Source organism: Dermacentor albipictus, chromosome 5 (assembly GCF_038994185.2).
Source record: "Dermacentor albipictus isolate Rhodes 1998 colony chromosome 5, USDA_Dalb.pri_finalv2, whole genome shotgun sequence".
Taxonomy (NCBI): Eukaryota; Metazoa; Arthropoda; class Arachnida; order Ixodida; family Ixodidae; genus Dermacentor; species Dermacentor albipictus.
Genome location: NC_091825.1, coordinates 33,620,856 through 33,638,054, shown reverse-complemented (window position 1 = coordinate 33,638,054; position 17,199 = coordinate 33,620,856). Strand labels below are relative to the sequence as shown.

General features: G+C 43.4%; 1 protein-coding gene across 10 annotated transcripts in view; it reads left to right on the top strand.

Moving 5' to 3' along the window:
- The window catches only part of LOC135908105 (uncharacterized), a 126,598-nt gene that overhangs the window by 61,772 nt on the left and 47,627 nt on the right, over positions 1–17,199 (top strand). For 3 of the 10 annotated variants that reach the window (XM_065439860.1, XM_070539543.1, XM_070539544.1), the window contains one exon: positions 17,071–17,168. The exons of 4 other annotated variants lie outside the window; for them this stretch is intronic. Coding sequence is in view for 2 of the 6 variants with exons in the window: in XM_070539540.1 (XP_070395641.1) it covers positions 6,266–6,566 (301 nt within the window). In the remaining 4 variants the exon portion in view is untranslated. Of the gene's footprint in view, positions 1–6,265; positions 6,567–17,070; positions 17,169–17,199 lie in introns of all 10 variants that reach the window. 3 more of the 10 variants (XM_070539540.1, XM_070539539.1, XM_070539542.1) reach the window with 1 other exon arrangement.

Here is a 17,199-nt window from a genome sequence, read left to right as displayed (position 1 = left end):
TTAAACAACCTAGGATTGCCGTTATACCTTATCAAATGGGTTGAGGCATATTTAACTAATAGAAAGCAGTTGGTTGAAATCAAATCTAGTGTATCTAGGATGCTCAGCGTTACATCCGGTATTCTCCAGGGGACTGTTTTGGTACCATTATTATTTCTTATATATGTAAATAATATAGTGCAAGTAATTCCTGACTCAGTGTCAATTAAACTTTTTACGGACGATTGTATTGTGTTTAAAGAAATAACCTGCCATGAAAATCATAAGCTGTTACAGCGAACTCTCAGCCACATTGAATGCTGGAGCGCAGAATGGGACATGGAACTAAACGTTCACAAAACTGTGTAATTAAATTTACCACGGAAAACGAATCCTAGCGTATTCACTTACACTATCCATGGCTCTAACATTCAAGCAGTAACTCAATATAAGTATTTAGGGATTACTCTTTCTAGTGATATGACATGGGGGGCGCACATCTAAGCAATTTGCGCAACAGCTTTTCGCAAGCTATGTTTTTTTTAAAAAGGAAGCTTACAAAGGCAACGATGAATGTTAAACTTCAAGCATACAATGCCCTTGTCAGATCTAAATTGGAATATGCATCCGTTGTATGGCATCCCCACACACAAAAAAGACATACACTGCTTAGAACGCCTGTAAAGGAAAGCAATCAGATTTATACTTAATAAATATAAAAGGCTGGATTCTCCAACTAAGCTCATGATTGCGCATAACATTTCCACACTAGCTGCGCGCAGGAAAATCAGTCGACTAAAATTCTTGCATAATATTTTGTCTCGAAAAATAAATATATCTGTACCCTCATATTTAAACTCCATCGCAAGAAGACCAACATGTAACACTCACAAACACTCCCTACAACCAATTTTTGCCAAAACAGAGGCTTTTAAGCAGTTTTTCCCACGCACAGTTTCGGATTTGAACAGTCTACCTGAGTTTGTTTGTGAGGCTAAAAATTTCGCCGAAGCCTTTGAACTACACTTGTTGTCTTAAATATCAACCTAGCCAAACTGTTATTTCTGGTGCAAGTACTGTCGTAAATTATTTATTTGCTGTTCTTTTTACGTTTGTGTGTGCGATAAATACCTTCCTAGTAAAACCGATGTATTACATTGTTGTGCGAATGTTGTTGGAAATTATTTCTGGGCTGTTCTTTTTCGCATGTCATTGTAATTCCACTCCTGCTTGAGCCACATTGGCCTGCAGTATTGTCAAATAAAAAATAAATAAATAAACATCAAAGGCATTGTGGTAAAGTTTAAAGTGAAATGTAGTTTAATAAGAGAGAAAGACAAATGCACTAGAATGTGGACTTTTCAGTGAAATTTATTTTTGAACGCGGGATGAAAACTCGTCAGTGCACCCTGAAGAACATGTGCGCCCTTGTAGGGATATTGGCAGCGTACTACGGTTTCCTGTCGTTTCTGTTCGCTGACAAAAAATGTTTCATCTTCCAAGCTCTATTTGGGCTACTACAGCTGTAGGGATCGACACACCAGCGCTCTGCGTGTCGGTTGAGCTAACTTGAATGCGCACCTTTCACTCCACGGTCCGAAATCAATGTATTCGGTATTTATTTGCAAGTTGGAACGGCCGTGCTCGTAGGTTGGAATGTTAATGCGCATGAAGCAAACGCCAGAACTTTCCGATGGGAGGTATCCAGAACTGTGTATTCCGCTGTGAAATATTGCTTTGTTGATGTAGTAGTACCCAATGGAACACATGCTCCAAGAATTTTTTTTTTGTTGATAATAGCACAAAAGTAAGCGAACCGCATGTCATGCATGGTTTACACTGTGATATTCATTAACCGCCTCTGTGGTGAGCGCGTATCATCCTTTACGCGATTATCAGAAAAACAGCATATTAATGGAGACACTGCTCCTGGGCATAAGCAGGATAAACAAAAATAGAAAGATATCTGCACCTGCACTTATGATGCCTTATTGACATGTCAACACGTGTATGAATCGTAAGCTATTGTTGATAATTTTGACCGCATTGTTAAATACTTTGATTATAATGCGCTTTCTCTTTTCAACGCAGCACCATATTTTTTATTGCTAACGTCGACTATTTTGTCTTGACCGATCAGAAATGTAGACTGACCTCAGATTCAAAGTAATTAAAGGACTATGCTGAATAAATGTGCCATTTTTCTCTGAACTGAAATTACGTGCTAATGGCTGCAGAAGTATTGCATTAAGCTTCAACACAAGATAGTGTTCAAGCCATAAATTACTGAAAGTCATTGTTCAAGCGTTTAACAGATGCACTGCCTAAAAAATTCGCCGACGAATACTATACCATCTTATGCGAAATTAGAGCACCGTTCTATAAGAGTTTTCATTTCGCGATATGTTAACTGGCGTGGACAATCTATCTCGTTTCAAACGCAGCGAAGGGTGAGGCGGCTGCTTCGCTAATGTGGAGAGTGCGAGAGGCAGCGTGTGGGTAGGCGTGATTCACTGCAGCCTCTGCATGCGGAGCGCCCGGACGACGCGCGCTACTGTGGTGCCATCTCGTAGCCATCGTCGCAGCAATCTTCACGCTTTCGCCATTCCAAACTCCGCACGCGCGGCAGCCCCCGCTGCGCTCTGCGTCCTTTCTTATGTTGAATTCCAATGGCGGAATCGGAGCAAGTTTTTCTGCTCGTTTCGGAGCAAGTTTGTTCCAATGTCAGAGTGAGGGCGGGAGTAAGGTGTTCCAATGAGAGAGTCAGAGGGGATTCAGAACGGGAGTCACTACGTGGAGCAGAAAAAGATGCTCCGCCCATAGAGTTTCCTACGAGAATTACTAGAGGGAACTCTGGCGCTAGTGTCTACGGCAGCTGCAATGGGAGCGGTTGTCCCAGCATGGGAACTATGGGAAGTACATAGATTTGCCTAAACGTCGTTCTTTTGGCTTCAAACGGCTTTGTAAACTCGTCATTTTCAACAGACTATTGCGCAACAAATAATTGTATAAACATCATTAAAATTGCCCGACGACAAGATTCGAACACAGGGACTCTAGCACATACGCCTGATATTGAAACCATTACGCCACGGACGCATGTATTGACAAGCGAATGAAACGCCCTTATGAATTTATCGTGGGCATGCCAGTGCCTTGAGACGCTTGGTGCGTTTCGATTTGGCCACCTGGACATGCTCAATCGTTGCAATTAATAGCATATGTACGCGCTCCCGGCGTCTTCTGCACTTCGAAGAATATATATTGACACGAGTTGAAGACTTAGCTGATGCTTTCAATCGCTTCTTTCAATCTGTTTATACGACAGACAAAGGTGATAAGATAGGCGAATACATGAACGACGACATGAGGACCGCAATGGAATCAGTTATTGTCAGCCGTGAAGGTATTTTACAATTGCTTCTTGAAGTAGACGCGAAGAAGGCAAGCGGACCGGATGGTCTACCAACTGAATTTTTGAAACGATATGCCGAATGGGTTTCCTTTTACTTAGAGATAATATATACGAAGTCAATTGAAACTCGTTCACTTCCGCAAGACTGGCGCAATGCAATAGTAATCCCTGTTTTTAAAGGTGGCAACCGTATGCAAGTAAACAATTACCGACCCATATCCCTGACGTCAGTTTGCTGCAAGGCTCTAGAACACGTTATTGCAAAGCATATTATTAGTTTTCTTGACACTAACGAGTTACTTTCCACAATTCAGCATGGATTTAGGAGCGGTCTTCCTACGGTGACACAGTTAACAGAAACACTCCATGATTTCTACCTGAACATGGATGCACACCTACAAACAGACGTAATAAGCGTTGATTTTAGGAAAGCTTTCGATAAGGTTTCTCACCGTAAATTACTTTTTAAGCTCGATAAAATAGGAATAGGTAAAGAAGTAATACAATGGATAGAGGCCTATTTATCTATGCGTCAACAGTCCGTAAGGATTGAGGATTGCATTTCAAATCCATTGCGTGTGTACTCTGGGGTTCCCCAAGGCTCCGTTTTGGGACCAATACTTTTTTTGTTGTTTGTTAATGATATCGGTGCACTAGTCGAACCGCCTGTTAAAATGAAACTTTTTGCTGATGATTGTTTGATTTATTCGCCAATAGGTTGCGAAGATGACCAAATTAATCTAAATAGATGCTTACAGGCATTAGACGAGTGGTGTTTAACATGGGACATGGAAATAAACTATAGCAAAACAACATTTACGCATATTCGCTCAAGCAGGAGCAAATTTTCCTTCATATACCACATCGGAAACCATCCTCTGAATAATGCAGCTTCTTTCAAATACTTAGGAGTCAGTATTATGCACACATTGCAATGGCACTCACACGTTGATAATATATGTTCTAAGGCAAACCAAAAACTATACTTTTTAAAGAAAAAACTGGAATGCGCTACACGGGACGTGAAATTAACAGCCTACAAAACTTTTGTACGACCAGTCTTGGAGTACGCTTGTGTTGTGTGGTCCCCTCATCAGAAAGTCCTGAAAGCAAAAATAGAAAGAATACAAAGATAGGCAGTCCGTTTCATATGCGGTAAATACCGACGCATGGAGTCTGTTACAGCCTTGTTAAAATCGTGTAAACTAGAGCCTCTGGAGGAACGCAGAAGTAAGCATAGGCTGAAGTTTCTTTTTAAAATCATGAGTGGGCGAACGAAAATAAACAAGGATCTATATCTACAACCTCCAGGACGGAGATGCGATCGTCTAAACAATAGCAGAGCTATTCAACCTTATTTAACACGTACTGATGCTTTTCGTTTCTCCTTTTTTCCTGACACAATTGAAATGTGGAACAGATTGCCTGATGCAGTTGTGAGCAACGAGGGCTCTGCCGAATTTGAAAATGCGTTGGATACTTTCTTTTACGAGAATGTATACTAAATTGTTGCTGCGAGCACTTTCGTTGACTTTTCTTTGTATAACTACTGTTATTTGCTTTTTCGTTGTTGCTGTTGTTAACTTCCAAGAGCGCCAGTGCATTTGTATGTTACATAGAAAGAAAATTATGTATCATGTATTCTTGACACATCACCCTCCCTGTAATGACCCCAACAACGGGGTTGACAGTATCAAATAAATAAATAAAATAAATAAATAAATATTGCGTTGAAATATACGATAATAAAATTTATATGGCGTAATATACGAAGCCACAAGAACGTCTGAATCCACAAGCACGAAGATCAAACAAATCCATGTACTTCCCATCATTCGCATGGTAGGACAACGACTGCAGCGCCAGAGTTCCCTCTAGTAATTTTTGTAGGAAACTCTATGGCTCCGCCAAAATCGGCGGAGTGGACCGGAACTCTGCGTGACGTATTTCCTTTACCACGTTTGTCTGCTGGGAGGCGCCACCAGTTACGACTCGCGAGGAAGCAAAAGCTGGTGCACGCTTGGCGTGATATCCATTCCGCACTTTAAAAAAAACAGGTGAACGGCGCTGAAGAGACAAGTGACCGGTGCGGCGGTGCTGGGAGCAAACAGCGGAAGGAAATGACAACATGCAAGTTATCCTGGGTAACCCGGCGATAGAACTTCCGCTTCCGCCTTGCTTCGGCGGCGCAGGTTGTGTTCCGCTCGCGGATCTGGAGGCGTTGCTCTGCGCCAGAGTCGAGTGCTCGCTCGCGGAGTCCATCGGCTGCTCCGACTCCGCCATTGGAATTCAACAGTAGTTCGTTGGGGGGTACGCCGACGCTCGCCGCCGGAACGCACGCATGAGAGCCGCGTTCTAAAGAGACCACATATTAGCGGCAGTCAAGCAATTTGCTCAGCCATTGAAATGCCACACTCAGACAGCAAGGTGGCCGGCAATTTTTTTGCGCCACCGTTGGACTCTGGCGATATCGAGCTGATGCACTTTTGTGCCACACGAAAACGAGAGTCAATTTGTTGCACCCAGCGCTCACCTGCAGCGCATCGATCGCCGGCCGCCATACTGTCCGAATATCGCGTCTCACTCGCTGAGCACCGTCCGTCCGAGGACGTAACCAGCGCATTTCATTTAGGCATTTCTAATTTCGTACAGTTGACAGACTGTGCAGCGGTTTACCAAAGCCAAGTTTGTAATTTGAGTATTTTGTATGGCGTGTTCGCAATGCTTTTTCCAACACTACACCACCATAAGACTAAGACGAGTGTTGTGTTTGGACTCTGCGATATAGCAGCCTCTTCTACTGTCACTGTACCAACCGTTTATACATTGTGTGCATTCAGTTTTGTGAGAAGTGTACGCCATATTGTGCAGGAGCTCGGTAATCGTCGGGAGAGGGATTCTAAAGAGAGTTATCATGGAAGGGCGTCGCCTAGGCAACCGAAGTCAACGTCGTCGGGTTCTGTATCATTCGGTGCGCTCCCAGCTTTTAGAGGAAATGGCGCGAAAGCGTACCGAACGGCCGTAACATCCACTACGACGGCTGCCACAGAAAATATAGATGAAGAGGCTTCAACCACCTACACAGAAAATGTAGAGTTTACAAATGCATCATCTTGGCTTACATCAACGCCCCGCGCAATTCATTTCAACGCATCACAGAAGCCGAAAATCAGTAAGTGTGCATCAATCTTCGCTCATTTTCCTATGTAATGTGTTCTGTCGAGAGAGAAAATGAAGAGTAATAAGCTGGCCGTTCACGCCAGCTCGACATCTGCTACAACAAGCACACACACATCCCGTGAGTTTGTTCTAATTTTGCTCATTCTCTGGTGCATCAATGCGCGACTAGATAATTATTGTAATAACTGATGGTAGGCAGCAGAGTTGAAGTCTCCAAATAAATTTTAGCAGAAATTTTTGAGTATATTCGACATATTATTTCTTTCAGCCGAATAGTACACTCGATTGGAACTTATGCTTGAAGCCACTCCTCTATTACGCAAATATGGTAGAAAATATCTTGCAGAATTCAGCTTCTCTGAGAGCTTTAAAAAACTGAAGGACATTTTTTTTTCAATCTTCCTTCGAGAGGGGTGTTTTCTTTCTTACACCCAGAGAAAGATGCAGACCCTTCATGAACATATGTAAATTGGAATCACATCATCAACGCATATAGATCGGAGAAAACGAATAAATGGAGATGAATATAGAACAGGGCGCGGGGTGTCAATGAGACTTTGTTTGAAAGTGTTGTATGCATTCAAATGGACAGCTATCAGCTGCGATAATATATTGTAGTGCACACTGACACTAAAGTAGCTACAGTAAAGCCACATGTACAAGTATTATAAGCTTTAGACGACACACACACACGCATATATATATATATATACACTCAAGCTCAGATCTCATTGTAGATTATAGCTCATCATATCATTCCCAATCTGCAGAAAGAAACGTGTGGAAAGGCGATGCCTATATTTTCACATGCTTCGTTCAAATGTTGGCTACTGAAAAGGTTTGTGTATAAGGGGAAAGAATCATCCCGCAGATCTCGCACATGTCCCCTGTTTAAGGATGTGGGAGAATCATGAATATCGGTTTCTAATAGCCAGTCATTCACTGCAACACATATTCCTGGCGGGTTTGATCAGTCGTGGTCAGTCAAGAAAAACGATTGCCCGCTTGTAATACCTTTTGTGAAACTATAGCAATATATGGAAATAGCAAGTTTGTATTCTGTGCTATCCCTGCATATGCTAGTGGAAAGTAGCAGTCATACACGGCTAAAAAAAATGTGTAACAAGGACTTCCCAAGAACAGAATTTACGTTTTGTTATCACACCTACGTATTCATTACTCTATAGACATTTTCATTGGAAAGAGTGACAGCCTCCTCTGTGTATTGCACCATGGGAGTACAAAGGCCTGCGCACCAGCTTCTGGAATGCTTTTACGCGGTCATTGACGCGCTACTGCAACCCAGAAGGCAAAATGGCAATGGCCAGGGCATTGTCGTTGAAAAGGGCCACTGGACTGGACTGGTCTTAGGTCCGTTTTTCAAGAACTTACCGTAAAAAATCTTATTAATTCGACCTGGCCACTGCGGCCAAAGGTAGAAAGTGTGGTTGGCCTCTCATAACAAACAGTAGAACGCTAAAGTGAAACGTGTGTTCACAGAAGCTGTTGCAAGTTTGCTTCGTGAAGGCATGGTCGGCTGCAGGGAAAGACACGTGATTTTCGGGCAATCCCCCATGGTACAGGTTTGCTCGGCGCGCCGCGTCCTGTTGGGTAGTAGCGGTGTCCTGATGCCGAGTCGGATCCGCGAAAGTACGAGCACATTTGTCAGGCTTCGTAGCAACTTGGCCAGACAAATGAGCTGCGACGCGCTCAGCACCAGGGATGCGAGTGGCAGAGTTTGCAGCCTGCGCCACGAAAGCGCGAAGACGTTCTTCTTCACAATGGCATGTCTCTCGCCGTACCAAAGCGAGATTCGTGCGTCGACGCCGTTGCCATTCTGTACCGCCTGGCACAGTATAGTTGGTGCCATCGCAGGCGAAGCAGTAGGCGGCGTGTAAGCACTGCTGGTGCATGTTGAAGCTGCGCTGCCTAGGTGGCGAGGCGTCACAGGCTAATCGGACGCGAAGGACAAACTCAGTGCAGAAACTACATCGTCACCTCAGCAGAAGTATTCCATGCCTACAGCAGGCTACACCATGCTGTGCTGCGCTGAGATTACCGAAGCGCTCACTATCGACGCTCCTTCATGTCATGATGCAATACTTCATTTCACCGCTCCTAGTTGGCGACGCCACCTGTCTCAAAAGAGCATATTTTGCGCGTTCGCGCAAACGACACATCCTTTACAGGAAGTTGATGGTAGAGCCAGACATAAAAATTACCGTGTTAATTACCTGCGGTGAAACGAGACATAGCGCCACCAATGACCGCAGGGTACAAAACCTTCAGGCGCCACATACCTCTCCCATGGGAGAAGCTTCGTCGACTAAAGAAACTGTTGGGCACTCGGTGATGAGCGCGCCCGTTCGCATACAAAAACGGGCGACAGGTGCAAACAGCTATTCTTAACATGGTAGAGAGAGCGAATAAATAAATTTGTGTATTAAAGGAATGATGCGCTTGAAGGCGTATAATGGTTACAGCGGCGATAAGTAGCTAGCGTTTAGGCTGTTTCACATGGCGCGATTTTCAGACAGCGGCACAGCGAATTCCGTCGCTCAGCGATCACCGCGACGTCGTGGGCTCTGAGCGACTGGATTCCAACAAGTTGGTCGCACCGTCGCTGAGTCGCAGCGATCGACGCGATGTGGAAGTGGCAATGCGTGTGAAGAAACAAAGCGCCGTGACAATCGGCGCTTTCCTGTTTTACCATGCGTTGGCAGCGGCTGCGGCTGAGGAGCTTCATAAACGCTTTCTTCCGCGTACACAATTCCTTTAGAAGGAGAAGCTGCACGCTATCCAGGTCGGGAGAAGGATGCCCCTTCAGCAGAAGGCACGTGCCCACTTGATCGCCGTCGTCAACCTCCTCATCGGTACAAATTGCGCTAGCTGCTTATACATGCACACTCAAAAGTAGCTTGTTCTTCTGCAAAAAAAATACTCATCTAGGAAAAAAAGTTGCGGCTTCCATGGTAACAACGAAACTAGAGTACTAACCGGAATCACCCCGCTGACGCCGCACAAGCAGCATTCGGTGTTGTGCGGCGCCTCACTCACCGTATCTGCAAGCTGTCGTAAGGTCTCAACGCTATTAAGCGCTAAAAATGGGGTGCCTATTCTATCATCGAATAGCAACAAGAAAATCCACATATTTGACATATTTGACATATTTGAAATATTCCATGTTGTTTTTATTCAACAATGTAGGCATGGATATCATGGATACTTCGTGAGCAGGAGGCAACCTTGCGCATCACTACGACGGGAATCGTGCTGCCGCAAACACATGTCAAAGCTATCAGCGAAAATCGCTCTGCGACGTGCGTGGCAGAACAATTTTTTTCGCCGCATCTGTGCCATGTGAAACAGCCGTTTGCTGTTTCACAGCGTAATTACGAAGGGAAATGAACATGCAACGGCAATATCAGCAAGGTATAGTACAGATGGCTAAACGGATAGGCCGACTCAAAATCGATGTGCTGTCCTGCGTTCAACCATGTCTAATAACATAGTTTCCATCGGGAGACCTCGCAAAAGAACGCCTTCTGGGCTGAAAGATGCGCTTCCCGCACGGGCCTTTTAGCAGGATCGTTGTCGACAAGCACACTTTGCAACCCCGTCACAGCTGTAAGCATCATGCTACCTGCCTTGCACGTGCCTGTCGCCAACGTGCATCTGGGAACCCTCTTTTGCTTTATAGTCAGCGCCATGGATTGAATAAACTACTGTAGCGATCACAGTAGTAATACCTGAGCGCCCGCAACCTAATTCTGTCAAACTAGCAAAGATGCTGGAGTACATGTTTCGCCTCTCTCTGAGCATAAGTGTCGCGTGGGACAGTGTGGTACAACTTGCGAAGACAACGCGTTTGCTGGTCCATCATATGGAGTATCCTCCTGACATCTACTCTCGCTTCTTGTATAAAGGAGTTGGACGTCCATGCCACAGTTTTCTCCGTGCAAGCACAAGGAAGCTGTTCGCAATAACATTCTGCATCATTATGCTTGTGGCTAGACATACTCCAATTCAAGCTATCTTTAACGTGGTGGTATGAAACCAATATGTTTAAGGTATATCACCAGTTTTCTTCAGGCTTTTTTGTATTTTGGCGATTATATTTATATTTCACGTTGACCTTATTAAGAAAGGCTTTATGTGATATTCGAGAGCAAAAAGAAAAAGAGTGAAAAGATCATATAGATATATATTAACATTTGTTATTCATAAAAATACCCATACTTGGCTTTTACGCGAACATTCCCGATTAGCGAACGAAGTACAGGGATTGTAAACTTTGTAACACAGTGGTAGCCAACTAACCAGACCTTGCAACAAACTAGGATCTTTGCCATCCGATAATTGTGAATCAAGTTATAGTAAACGCACCAAACAAAACAAAAATATGCCATCTTTTTCTGCATTGCTTGAACTAAATCATGATCACGTGAAAAGCTTACTATTCGTTTTCATTTATTCTATTTCACTGCCGAAGCTAGTAATGAAGTAACGAGTGTGCAAAGTTTTATTGACAAAGATTTACTCCTTTCGAAGTTACAACTGTTTGTACAGCGGGAAAGTGCGAAAAATCAAGTTTGGAGAAAAACAAGACTAAAGCTGTTGAGTCCTTCTACAAACAAGATAATCACAGCCTATAATGTCAAGATCCATCAGGTTCATAAATATGGTCCCCCTTAACTGTCATGAGCTGTTTGTCTTTTATTGCTGCCCCCGTTTCCTTGCGAAGTTATGCCTCCCCCATTGATTAATGGTGGGCCTTCATCACACTGGTGCAGCATGCTGCAAGGGTGTACTGCCCAGGGTCGATATTTACTAGCCTCAAAATACCCGCTGTACTTCTGTTGCCATCAGTGAAGTGGCACACAGCTTCTTATAAACGAAAATGTAAACAACACAGACGCTTGTAGCGTCATGCATCCCCCTTAAGAAAATGTAAAACAATGTTTAAAAAAAGAAGCCTTACATACTGCCTTTCAATATTCTTTTACGTATCCGACCAAAATGTAATAGAAACATTTCTATATATGCCGATCATTTTTGCTGAGTTATCAGTTTCTATGTCTCTATCAGTTCTTAAGTCGGCGGTAACACCGTTGGACAAGATGCCAGTAAGCTATCGCAGGAGGTGAAAGATCTGATCAAGAAACGCTAATGAATGAAAGCCCCTGACCCTACAGCTAGAACAGAACTGGCAGAACATTCCAAGTTAATCAACCAGCGCAAGACAGCTGTCATAAGGAAGCATAATACGGATAGAATTGAACATGTTCTTAGGAACGGAGGAAGCCTAAAAGCAGGGAAGAAGAAACTAGGAATAGGCAAGAATCAGATGTATGCCTTAGGAGGCAAAGCCAGCAATATTATTGCTAATATGGATGAGATAGTTCAAGTGGCTGAGGCGTTGTATACAGTACCAGTGGCACCCACGATGATAATGGGAGAGAGAATGTTCTAGAGGAATTTGAAATCCCACAAGTAACGCCGGAAGATGTAAAGAAAGCCTTGGGAGCTATGCAAAGGGGGAAGGCAGCTGGGGAGATTCAGGTAACAGCAGATTTGTTGCAGGATGGTGGGCAGATTGTTCTAGAAGAACTGGCCACCCTGTATACGCAATGCCTCATGACTTCGAGCGTACCGGAATCTTGGAAGAACGCTAACATTATCTTAATCCATAAGAAAGGGGACGCAAAAGACTTGAAAAATTATAGACCGATCAGCTTACTGTGCGTTGCCTACAAAGTATTTACTAAGATAATTGCAAATAGAATCAGGAACACCTTAGACTTCTGTCAACCAAAGGACCAGGCAGGATTCCGTAAAGGCTACTCAACAATAGACTATATTCACACTATCAATCAGGGGATAGAGAAATATGGGAAATATAGCCAACCCTTATATATAGCTTTCATTGATTACAAGAAATTATTTGATTCAGTCGAAACCTCAGCAGTCATGGAGGCATTACGGAATCAGGGTGTAGAAGAGTGGTATGTAAGAATACTGAGTGATATCTATATCGGCTGCACAGGCACCGTAGATCTCCATAAAGAAAGCAACAGAATCCCAATAAAGAAAGGCAGAAGGCAGCGAGATACGATCTCTCCAATGCTATTCACAGCGTGTTTACAGGAGGCATTCAGAGACCTGGATTGGGAAGAATTGGGGATAAAAGTTAATGGAGAATACCTCAGTAACTTGCGATTCGCTGATGATATTGTCTTGCTTAGTAACTCAGGCGACCACTTGCAATGCATGCTCACTGACCTGGAGAGGCAAAGCAGAAGAGTGGGTCTAAAAATTATTCTGCACAACACTAAAGTAATGCTTAACAGTCTCGGAAGAGAACAGCAATTTACAATATGTAGCTAGGCGCTGGAAGTGATCTAGTTAGGACAGGTAGTGACTGCGGATCCGGATCATGAGACTGAAATAATCAGAAGAATAAGAATGGGCTGGGGTGCGTTTGGCAGGCATTCTCGGATTATGAACAGCAGGTTGCCATTATCCCTCAAGGGAGAAGTGTATAACAACTGTGTCTTCCCAGTACTCACGTACGGGGCAGAAACCTGGAGGCTTGCCAAAAGGGTTGTACTTGATGCAACGAGCTATGGAAAGAAGAAACATGGTTGTAACTTTAAGGGATAAAAAATAGCAGATTCGGTGAGGCAAAATATGCGAGGTAATGACATCTTAGTTGAAATCAATAAAAAGAAATGGGCATCTGCAGGACATGTAATGAGGAGGGAAGATAACCGATGGTCATTAGGGGTTACGGACTGGATTCCAAGGGAAGGGAAGCGTAGCAGAAGGCGGCAGAAAGTAAGGTGGGAGGATGAGATAAAAAAGTTTGCAGGGACAACATGGCCATAATTAGTACATGACCAGGGTAGTTGGAGAAGCATGGGAGAGGCCTTTTCCCTGTAGAGGGCGTAACCAGGTTGGTGATGATGATGATAAGTTTCTGTTATAGCACCACATTAGTTTCGGTTTCATAACCGCACACCAGCTGTAAGAAAGTTGACTGCAACTTCTGAAGTAAAAATGATAACATTATTCATTCTGCAGAATATGTCTTGATGTTTGAGAGTTCTGGAAATCTAAAAAAATTAAGATTATGTCTTTAAAGAAAGTGCTATTTCAAAGATAGTGGCATCCCTAAATGTTTTCACGCAAAATTGGCACACTCTAGTCACAGCAGGGGACGGTCAACTCTCTTTGCGGCAGTCATCTTTAGTTGAGAAATTGATGCCTTAGTAAGCCAACAAATGCTTACCACGTATGTTGACGACGTAGGGCACCTGTTCAGAGGCGATGAACATAACACCTGTCTAGACTGCCCAGCCAGTGCCTAAGGAACGATGAGATTCTGTCGACCGACCCATAAAGGGAAAACATGCCATGGCACCTGGAAAGCACCCTGTGAGCCTATCTTCGTCTCTTAGGCACACATCACAAACACTCTTCTCATTATGTAGACACGAATACTACACTAGAATGTTTAAAGGTTTCTTCATAACCTCGACAATATTGGAGAATCCCTAGAAAAATATAAACCAAACTTGCTGTGTGTTCAGGAGACAAATCTGAAACCTACGAACACGAACTTTCTTCGTCAATATACCCCCTTCCGAAAAGGCCATGATTACGCTAATGCGTTCCGTGGTGTAGCAATAGTCGTAGATACGTGTGTCGATTATCACTACGTTACCCTTCAGATACCCCTTGAGGCAGTGCCAGTTTGGGCAATCCTTTTCAATTACCTGCTCACTGTATGATCTGTATGTATACCCACAAACTATCATGTCAGAGAAAGCTATTTTTATAACCTCACTGATCAGCTTCTCGACCCTTACATGCTCGTGGGTTGTTTTACTGCCCACAACCCGATGTAGGGAGGCTCGCGACGCGATCCGAGATATGGATTCATTGAAACTGTTCCTCGGATTTCTGGTGCCTGCCTGTTTAATAAGAAGGAGCCGACCTATTACACCATCCAACACAACTCGCATTCATCGACAGATCTTGCATTTGGCTGCGCTTCTCTCCTGCCTCAGCTGGAATGGAACATCATCAATAATGTTTTTGGAAGTGGCGACTTCACTATAATTTCAAACTTTTATTATGTACCATCATAACCCACCCAATTTTTCTTGATGGAAATTAGGACGGGCGCACAGGGAGCACCTTAAAGAGTCAGCTTGTTTGCCACGAGATTTCATTTAAATTTTAGTATAGGTAATGCTGTTGCACATTTTACCGCTTTTATTATTCATACAGCCAAAAACTTTATCCCACAAATGAATGGGGGTTTACTTACAAGACGCGTTCCTAGGCACAACGAAGACCTTAAAAAGACGCGAAAGAGGCAGAATCGATAACAGCAAGCCAATGTGTTCGACCTAAAAGATCGTAGTAGGCGTTCGAATCTGGCAGTTTTTGGCATTCCAGAAATTCCCAAAGAAACTACATCATTTTTACGCGACAGCGTTATCGAGTGTTTCTGGAAATAATGGGCGAAAACTGCAAGTCTGTGGTTAGATAGAGAAGAGCACAAAGGGCATGCAAGCCGATTATCTTGTATTTTAAGGACTACGCCGAAAAAAATTGCCATGCAGATCGCACGGAAGATATTTCTATCAAAGGTGATTAGTGTAAACACGTGACGGAAACAAGACTTGCTTTGAATTGAATTGAATTATGGGGTTTTACGTGCCAAAACCACTTTCTGATTATGAGGCATGCCGCAGTGGAGGACTCCGGGAATTTCGACTACGTGAAGTTCTTTAACATGCACTTAAATCGAAGTACATGGGTGATTTCGCATTTCGCCCCCATCGAAATGCGGCAACCGTGGCCGGGATTCGATACCGCGACCTTCTGCTCAGCAGCCCAACACCATAGCCACTGAGCAACCAAGGCGGGTCGACTTGCTTTGGAATAGTGCGAAGGCGGATAGCGGAAAGAGGGTCCAGCTGATACATGACAAGCTGCGAATTGATGACCATTAGCTTTTTAGGATGATGCCTCGAGCTCCCGCAAAAAAAATTCCGCAACTGACAGCACACCGTGCGAGCAAACAAAATTCAGGAACAAACGACTCAGCGACCGGAAGCTCACGCTTGCAGGCACATCAGCTCTGTTTTTTTTTCGGTCTATGCCAGAAGTATTGTAAATAAAACAGATAAGCAAGTAGATTTTCTTTCGTAATATGATCTCTATATTTGCGTCCTTTCAGAAACTTAATTGCATACAGCCATTCACGACCATGACATCGTTTGATCGAACTATCACGTGTACAGAAAAGATAGGGGCTCTCCCGGTGGCGGCATTGTAGTCATAACAGAGTCCGGTGTCAATGAAACAGTCGCAAATCAAATTCCGCAACACTAAAATTTGTTGTTCAAGGTATCTATCTGGGGACTGTCATTTTTGTGTGTGTGTGTTCTGTATACAGCGCTGCAGGTGCCGATGACTCATATATGCATAAATTGGATGATCATCTTCTTAGATTGAGAGGAAAAAACTTGATAATAACCGGTGATTTTCCTCTGCCGTGTTTGAACTGGAATCACCTAAAATATGATTCGTTGATTTCTGGTGACTTAGCGATAAATATTATGTTCAATTTTAGCCTCCAGTAGGTTATTAATAATCATACCCGGGTAAACAATATTCTAGGTCTTCTGTTCCTGAACGAAATATTTTTGGAGGAACAACTGTGGTCGAGCCTGGTATATCAACAGACAGGCTCATATCTTTTTGCCTGAAGGTTACAGCGGAGAAGCACCGATATCATAGAACTGTAAAAACCATGACATACTTCACTTAGGCGGATGAGGTAGCAGTTAGATAATCTGAATACACATCTTAAAATAATTGATAACATTTTTGAGCTTTCATTGCAATGATCTCAGTATCCTGTAAAGTACTGTACTTGACAGTTTGTCCATTTAAGGCCTGTTCGAAAACAACGGTTCAATTACTGGGTAAACCGAGAAATTTACGAGCGAAACGTAAGAGCAAAAGACTGAGAAAGAGGAAGAGAACGAGGACCCTGCAGATTGCGCATCTGAAGCAAGAATTATTGATAAAGATAATTTTGGCAAGAGATAAGTTCTGTAGCACAGATAATAAAGAATTCCTTTCTAGTGATCCGAAAAAGCTGTGATTACATCTAAGTCAAAGGAAACAGCAGATAAAGAGCATTAAAGATGATGGAATTGACATGGAGGACGCGCACAGCATTCGCAGAATATGTCACTGTTTACTTTCAAATTGCATGTGCGCATTGAGATAAGACTGAGCTTTCATGTACATGTAGCTCTTCGGTAGATGACAGTCTCATAAGTCGTGAGGGTGTCCTAGTGCTGCTCCTAAACATCAATATAAAAGAAGCCTGCTGGCCCTGATAACATTCCCCATGCTTTTTGAGGGGATATTCCAAACAAATCTCTTAATTTATATCTGACTTTTTTCAGTTATCTTCAGAATTGGGAGAAATACCGGCCGACTGGCGCAAGACGCGTGTTGTGCCGGTACACAAGAAAGGGGGCCATCTAACAGCTTCAAACTGTCGGTGTGTATCTATTAGTAGCACGTGTTGCAAG